Here is an 8,137-nt window from a genome sequence, read left to right on the forward strand (position 1 = left end):
AGGAAAGTAAGAAATGGAAGGGACCTGCAGAAATGATTCACCACGCACGGCTGACCCTGGGAGGAGCCACGGGTTGAACCAGCGCCTCCCAGGCTGGATGCCCGCCGCGGACACCGCAGACAGTCCCACCCCGGTGGCGACAGCAACTCTTCTGAATTCCGGAAAGAGCCTTTTCCAGCGGGACCGGAAGCCCGGCGGGGACCGTAGCGGGACGGACTGACCTACCGACCTTTCTTCCGGGTCCAGAAGGTGATCTCCGTCCGTGCTCAAAATCCAAGAGCCCGGGGCTGTAGGTAGGAGTTAAGTGGGTAGGGTCCCTTAACCAGGGTTGTCCGGTACAGGTGGTGTGTGTTGTTTCGCCTAACGTGTCAGTGGCACAAATCACGCGAACTTCATAAACATTGTGCCTTCGGAAGCCTTTCCAAGATGCATTTAATCCCTGCGTGAGCCCATGTTAGGCATTCACAAAGGCATGTGCGCTGTTCTCTCGGAAGCGGCCGGCCGGCTTCCCCTCCTCGCGCGCGGCTGTGGGTGCAGGTCCTCACGTCCCAGCCTCCCATGGGCCCAAGGCCTTCTGGGCTCCAGTTTGAGGCGAAGCCACCCCAGATCCGTAATTTTCTGCAGTGATTTATTTTTACGTTTCAGGTAAGTTCCAAAGCTTCCAGCTCACATTCAGACATTTTCACTAACGCAACTACGTATTGCAACATACTTTTTTCAGATTCCTTGACAAGGATATCCTAGCGGCGAAACAACACCGTACTGGGAGTCAGAACGTCTGGGTTCTAGTCTTGACTGCCATTAACTACCGGTATGACATTGGAGAAGCTTTTTTGACCCTTCTGGATTTCCGTTTCCTTTTCTGTAAAATGAGGAGCTTGGAATAAGTGACAAGTTTCCTTCCAGTTTTGACATTTGGGTTATTGCCTCCAATGTGTCTTTCCAGTTCCTGCCTCAGTTACATATCTGTGCTTTGGTTAATATCTTGTAGGGTCCTTCCTCCCGTTCCATTAATCTGTGCTCTTCTCAAATCTGGTTTCATACTCATTTAAAAATTATTTTCTCAAGGAATCCTGTGTTTCCCGAGCACTCTACTTGGTCGAGGGGCACAAACGTAAATAAGATTTTTTCTATGTGCCATTCTTAAAAGTATTTAATGTGTGTAAATACTATTGAATGAATTTCCAAATCTTTTTTTTTTTTTTCTTTAGACAGAATCTCACTGTCGCCCAGGCTGGAGTGCAGTGGCGTGATCTCGGCTCACTGCAGTCTCTGCCTCCTGGGTTCAAGCGATTCTCCTGCCTCAGCCTCCCAAGTCGCTGGGATTACAGGCGCCCGCCACCATGCCCGGCTAATTTTTGTACTTTTGGAAAGGGGGGGGTTTCACCATGTTGGCCAGGCTGGTCTCGAACTCCTGACCTCAAGTGATCCGCCCGCCTCGGCCTCCCAAAGTGCTAGGATTACAGGCATGAGCCACCACGCCCGGCCTGAATTTCTAAATCTTAATGAGTTTATTTCGTTGGCATTAAGTCAGATTTTTCCTTGATCTTTACTTGAATAAGCCTTTTAAGGTAAAATGCTTGCTCGATTACACACACATACACAACCTCATAATTGTCCGAAGGTAAAGAACTTAATGACTTGTGAATATTTTTAACTTATAAGCAATGAATCCTCAAAGCTTATAAGCCAGTACCAAAACATGTGATACGGTTTTAAAATAGCTGATGATAAGGTATATATGTCATCTCATTTTCTCCTCATAGTCTTGTAATAGGAAGGACAGATATTCAAACACTTATTATTTATTTATTTTTAACAGCGATCTGGAAAATGAGGCCCAAAGGAAACAAGTGACTTGCTGATTCCAGATAACACTTACTGTCAGAGTGAGTGTCCACCTAAGGTTCCTTTGTTGCCTAATAAGATACTGTCTTCACTATACTGTACTTGTTTCCGTTATCATTTCTTTTCTTTCTTTTAAAAAATACTCAGTATAGGCCAGGCGCGGTGGCTCACGCCTGTAATCCCAGCACTTTGGGAGGCCAAGGCGGATAGATCACCTGAGGTCAGGAGTTCAAGACCAGCCTGACCAACATGGTGAAACCCCGTCTCTACTGAAAATACAAAAAAATTAGCTGGGTGTGCTGGCAGGCATCTGTAATCCCACCGAGTTGGGAGGCTGAGGCAGGAGAATCCCCTGAACCCAGGAGGCGGAGGTTGTAGTGAGCCGAGATCACACCATTGCACTCCAGCCTGAGTGATGAGCAAAACTCCATCTCAAAAAAAAAAAAAAAAAAATTAAGTGTATTCTATTTACCATGTCAGAACCATAAATTTACTATGTCAGAACCATAAAATACACTTTGGGAAGATTGGTTGAAATGTAGCAGGCTAGGTGTGGTGGCTCACGCCTGTAATCCCAGCGCTTTGGCAGGCTGAGGCAGGTGGATCACCTGAGGTCAGGAGTTTGAGACTAGCCTGGCCAACGTGGTAAAATCCAGTGTCTACTAAAAATACAAAAATTAGCCCGACACGGTGGCACACACCTGTAGTTCAAGCTACTTGGGAGGCTAAGGCTGGAGAATCGCTTGAACCCAGGAGGCAGAGGTTGCAGTGGGCTGAGATCACACCACTGCACTCCAGCCTGGGCGACAGAGCGAGACTCCATCTCAAAAAAAAAAAAAAGAGAAAGAAATGTAACATTTAATGGCTGGTTATCTAGCAAAGATCACCCATCCAGAGCCTGAATTTCTTTGGTCACATCAAATAACTATTATCATTTGTGAACAATTTTAAAGAATATCTAGTAGAAAATATCTAGTAGAAAATATATATGTTGTATATAAATATAAAATATAAGCATATTGTAGAAATGCCGTATTATGAGAGAAATCATTTAAAAAAATTTTTTTTTCTTTTTGAGACAGAGTCTCGCACTGTCTCCCAGGCTGGAATGCAGTGGCGTGATCTCGGCTCACTGCAACCTCTGTCTCCCGGGTTCAAGCAATTCTCCTGCCTCAGCCTCCCAAGTAGCTAGGACTACAGGCATGTGCCACCACGCCCAGGTAATTTTTTTGTATTTTTAGTAGAGATGGGGTTTCACCATGTCGGTCAGGCTGGCATCGAACTCCTGACCTCAAATATCTGCCTGCCTTGGCCTCCCACAGTGCTGAGATTACAGGCATGAGCCACTGCGCCTGGCCAAAAATTTTAAGACTTTGTAAAAGTTTATAATTTGTTCAAGATAGCTTTATTGGTTTCTTTAGACAGTGTCACTGTCACCCAGGCTGGAGTTAAGGTAAACACATTGAAATAGTTCATAATTTCCATTCTTTTTTTTTTTGTAATGCTGAAGAATATATGTGTATCTATGGGGCATTGGTTCCAGGACCCCTGCTGCTGCATACCAAAATCTACAGATGTCCAAGTTCCTTATATAAAATGGTGTATATTTACATGTAACCTATTTACATACCGTTGTATACTTTATATCATCTCTAGATTACTTATGATACCTAATACAAAGCAAATGCTATGTAAACAGTATACTTTAGGGAATAATGACAAGGAAAAAAGTGTACATATTCAGTAGAGACAGAACCATCTTTTTAAAAAATTAAAAAAATTTTCGATCCACAATTGTTTGAATCCACAAATGTGGAACACATGGATACAAAGGGCTGATTAGTAATGTTTAATGATATTAAACAATATTCACAATATATTCTTTAGTGTAAAAAGTTGTAAAACAAAATTAATATGACCTTATTTTTGTGAGTAAAATAGATAAAAGCACAAAGAAAAGAGTTGAAGATATATTAAAATATTAACTAAAGTTACTTTTGAGTAGTGGGTAAAAGAAAATCTGTACTGAAGAGTCTAAAAAGCTATACCCACTACTTGGAAATGTACTCTCCATTGAAAAGCAAACAGACAAACAAAAAAAATCTTAAAATGACTTCACAATTTATAGAAATAATTTTGCATATTATTGCAATGAAAACGCGACCCTAGGTTATAATCAGTCATCGTATGTAGTGTCTGGTGTGCCTGAGATTCATTGTATTGGCAAGCTTGCTTTAACGACAATGAACTGTTTGTGGAATGGACCCTAGCTTATTAAACTTTGAATCAACAAAATCAAGCAGAAAGCCTGGCATATGGTACTTAGGAAATGTTTCCTAAGAAGAAAACATGTTCTTAATTTTTTTTTTTTTTCAAGACAGAGTTTTGTTCTTGTTGCCTAGGCTGGAGTGCAATGGCATGATCTCAGCTCACTGCAACCTGCACCTCCCGGGTTCAAGTGATTCTCCTGCCTCAGCCTTCTGGGTAGCTGGGATTGCAGGCACCCGCCACCATGCCTGGCTGATTTTTGTATTTTTAGTAGAGACAGGGTTTCACCACGTTGGCCAGGCTAGTCTCGAACTCCTGACCTGAGGTGATCCGCCCACCTCGGCCTCCCAAAGTGGTGGGATTACAGGCATGAGCCTCCACACCTGGCCGGAAAACATGTTCTTTTTACATTGTTTTTGTCATTCCTGCCCTTAAAAACTGAAAAGCAAAGCCATAGAAATGCAGTCTTGAGAGCAGAGGCAATAGAGGCCACTGGGAGGAAAAGAACTATATTACTAATGAGTTCTGTTACAGTTTTCTCTCAAAAAAACTCTTCTTTCATTCTAAGAATAATACTCAAAAGGCATTATTCAATAAATATTGGGTATCTTCTTCCTACTATAAAGCATCTTTTTTTAGGGGGTGAGATGGGAAGATGGAAAAGTGTTAAGAGTTGAAAGACAATTCCAACTAGAGGAAGTGTGTGCAAAGTTTCAGAGATGAGATGAGAAACCATCAGAGATGACAGGTGGATTACAGTAACAAAAGCTTGAGAGGTAGGAGTGTAGAGACTCTAAGAGTGTAAGAAATAAAGTAAGGCTGGGCATGATGGCTCATGCCTGTAACCTCAGCACTTTGGGAGGCCAAGGTGGATCACTGGATCCCAGGAGTTTGAGACCAGCCTAGACAACGTGGTGAAACACCATCTCTACCAAAAAAAACAAACAAAAAATTATCTGGGCATAGTGGTGCGCACCTGTAGTACCAGCTATTAGGGAGGCTGAGGTGAGAGCATCACCTTAGCCTGGGAGGTCGAGGCTGCAATGAGCTGTGACCACACCACTGCATTCCAGCCTCCAGCCTGGATGATAGAGTGAGACCCGGTTTCAAAAAGAAGTTTCAGGGTGTTTAACAGAAATGTTATCATTTGGAATTTGCACTTTAGAAACATTACTCTAGTTGTGATTTGGTTAGTTGATATTTCAAGAGTGAAAAAAGAGCCTTTTACAAGTTGTTCAATTCTATCATAGCAGTAACATTAACAGTAATAATAATAGCTAGTATCTAGAGAGTACTTGGTATGGAATCCCATCTCTTGATGAGACTGAGATTTTTCAGGGAAGAACCCAGTTTTACTCATCGTTGTAAGTCTAGTGAGCTAAGTGTAGCCCAGTGCTATGCATATAGTAAATATCCAATTAATATTTGCTAACTTGATTTGAATATTATTTTAAAACCTTTTTTTTTTTCCAGGAGAAACATGAACCAGAAGCTACTGAAGTTGGAGAACTTGCTACGATTTCACACTATTTATAGGCAACTGCACAGTCTGTGTCAAAGAAGAGCATTTAAGACAGTGGAGGCATGGGTTTTTCATCTGCTTACCCTGTGTGGACAGCTCAACTGTATGCCTGGCCCTGGCCAACAGATGTGCTCACTGGGGCTGCTTTATCTCAGTATAGGCTTCTAGTAACAAAAAAGGTAGTTAGAGATTTCTTTTTTTTTTTTTGAGGCGGAGTCTCACCCTGTCACCCAGGCTGGAGTGCAGTGGCGCGATCTCGGCTCACTACAAACTGTGCCTCTTGAGTTTAAGTAATTCTCCTGCCTCAGCCTCCTGAGTAGCTGGGGTTACAGGCATTAGCCACCGCACCCGGTATAGTTACAGATTTCTGTAAGTTATTGTATTACTTGGTCTAAAATGAAAGTGCCTAGAACCATGAGTAGAAATCCGTTTTGAGTATTTTATCATTTACAGAATATTTATTACTTAATGCTCTACTCCAAGCAATAGAGCTTTGTGAGAAAGGGAAGTTCTGGTTAATTGTGTGGTGCTGATGAATTTGGTTCCTTGGAAATCAGTGTAAAACAGTGAATTAAGGATGCAGGATTTTAATTTTAGCTTAAGGTTTAACTACTTATGGGAGTGTTTGTTGGTGGAAATAGTAGCTATGGCCGGATGTGGTGGCTCACGCCTGTTATCCCAGCACTTTAGGAGGCCAAGGCGGGCGGATCACAAGGTCAAGAGATGGAGACCATCCTGGCCAACATGGTGAAACCCCATCGCTACTAAAAATACAAAAATTAGGCCAGGCGTGGTGGCTCGTGCCTGTAAATCACAGCTCTTTGGGAGGCTTAGGCAGGCAGATCACAAGGTCAAGAGTTCAAGACTAGCCTGGCCAACATGGTGAAACCCTGTTTCTACTGAAAATACAAAAATTAGCCAGGCATGGTGGCACATGCCTGTAGTCCCAGCTACTCAGGAGGCTGAGGCAGGAGAATTGCTTGAACCTAGGAGGTGGAGGTTGCAGTGAGCTCAGATTGTGCCACTGCACTCCAGCCTGGGCAACAGAGTTTGACTCTGTCTCAAAAAAAAAAAAAAAAAAAAAAAAAATACAAAAATTAGCTGGGCCTGGTGGTGGCACACCTGTAATCCCAGCTACTGGGGGAGGCTGAGGCAGGAGAATGGCTTGAACCCAGGAGGCAGAGGTTGCAGTGAGCTGAGATCGTGCAGCTGCACTCCAGCCTGGGTGACAGAGCAAGACTCTGTCTCAAAAAAAAAAAAAAAAAAAGAAAGTAGCTATGATTGTGGTAGATATTTGAGAATAAATCTAAATTGTCACTTAAGTTTTTTCTTCCTTTTTATTTGTATGTTCTGATTTTTTTAATAGGAAGAAAGACCATGGAAATCTCAGTTATCTTCAACAAAATCTAAAAAGGTGGTAGAAGTATGGATTGGAATGACTATTGAGGAACTGGCCAGGGCAATGGAAAAGAACACAGGTGAGTCAGATATTTTTTACAAAGCAAAATATGGGAATGTTGGAGACCGGGCATTTTTATTTGCAATGAGATTAAGGCATTGAAAGATTAAAAACTAGACTGGCACTTAAAAAATATATTAAGTCATTATAATAGTCTTCACTTTAAGTCATAATCCTTAGTTAGTTTCTTGACTCTGCCAAATGTACTTCTCCAAGATTTTGCTTTTAATTAAAGTGGAAAAGATTTTCTTACATGAATTAAGTTTTCTTTCTCGGAAGTTTTGTGGGCTATTAGAATAAATCCAAAGAATGTTTTTAGACTGAGGGGCTATACTTACATACTTTCTCTTTTTGTTTTTCTATAATTTTCTTTTTTCTTTCTTTTTTTTTTAGTTTTTTTTTTTGAGACAGGGTCTTGCTTTGTCCAGTGTAGTGGCACGATCATGGCTTATGCAGCCCTTGGCTCAAAACAGTCGTTCAGCCTCAGCCTCCTGAGTAGCTGGGTCTACAGGCATGTGCCACTATGCCCAGCTAATTTTTTATTTTTTGTAGAGACAGAGCCTCACTATGTTGTCTAGGCTGGTCTTGAACTCCTGGGTGCAAGTAATCCTTCTGCCTCAACCTCCCAAAGTCCTGGGATTGTAGATATGAGCCACCATGCCTGGCCCCGATATTTTCTGATTTCCCTTTTTTTCACTCTTTTTATTATTATTTTTGAGATGGAGTTTCACTCTTGTCGCCCAGGCTGGAGTGCAGTGGCACGATCTCGGCTCCCTGCAACCTCCGCCTGCCAGGTTCAAGTGATTCTCCTGCCTCAGCCTCCTGAGGAGCTGGGATTAACAGGTGTGAGCCACCATGCCTGGCCTGTTTGGCATTTTTAATAATTTTGCAGATGGATTATTCAGTCATTTTATAGCTAGAAAACTTTGAAAATAAATGAATATGGCTATGTCATTCAGAATTTTTCTAAGGAAAATTGTATTGGTGTGGTTTTATAAGTAGTATTGATAATAGGCTTGATTTTTAAAACTTTTTTCTGA

At 42.0% G+C, this 8,137-nt stretch overlaps 1 protein-coding gene across 1 annotated transcript; it reads left to right on the forward strand.

Annotated features, from left to right (window-relative positions):
* Positions 1–239: 239 nt before the first annotated feature.
* LOC115833908 (translation initiation factor IF-2, mitochondrial-like) lies at positions 240–7,116 on the forward strand (the record flags this gene model as incomplete). The annotated part of the gene is given in 5 exon segments (XM_030808729.1): positions 240–645; positions 5,590–5,683; positions 5,685–5,702; positions 5,704–5,817; positions 7,005–7,116. Coding segments are annotated over 5 exon segments (532 nt in total), but the record flags the coding sequence as incomplete, so codon positions are not given.
* Between the last annotated feature and the right edge of the window lie 1,021 nt (positions 7,117–8,137).

This window comes from Nomascus leucogenys, unplaced genomic scaffold (assembly GCF_006542625.1).
Source record: "Nomascus leucogenys isolate Asia unplaced genomic scaffold, Asia_NLE_v1 001460F_35835_qpd_obj, whole genome shotgun sequence".
NCBI classification, from domain to species: Eukaryota; Metazoa; Chordata; class Mammalia; order Primates; family Hylobatidae; genus Nomascus; species Nomascus leucogenys.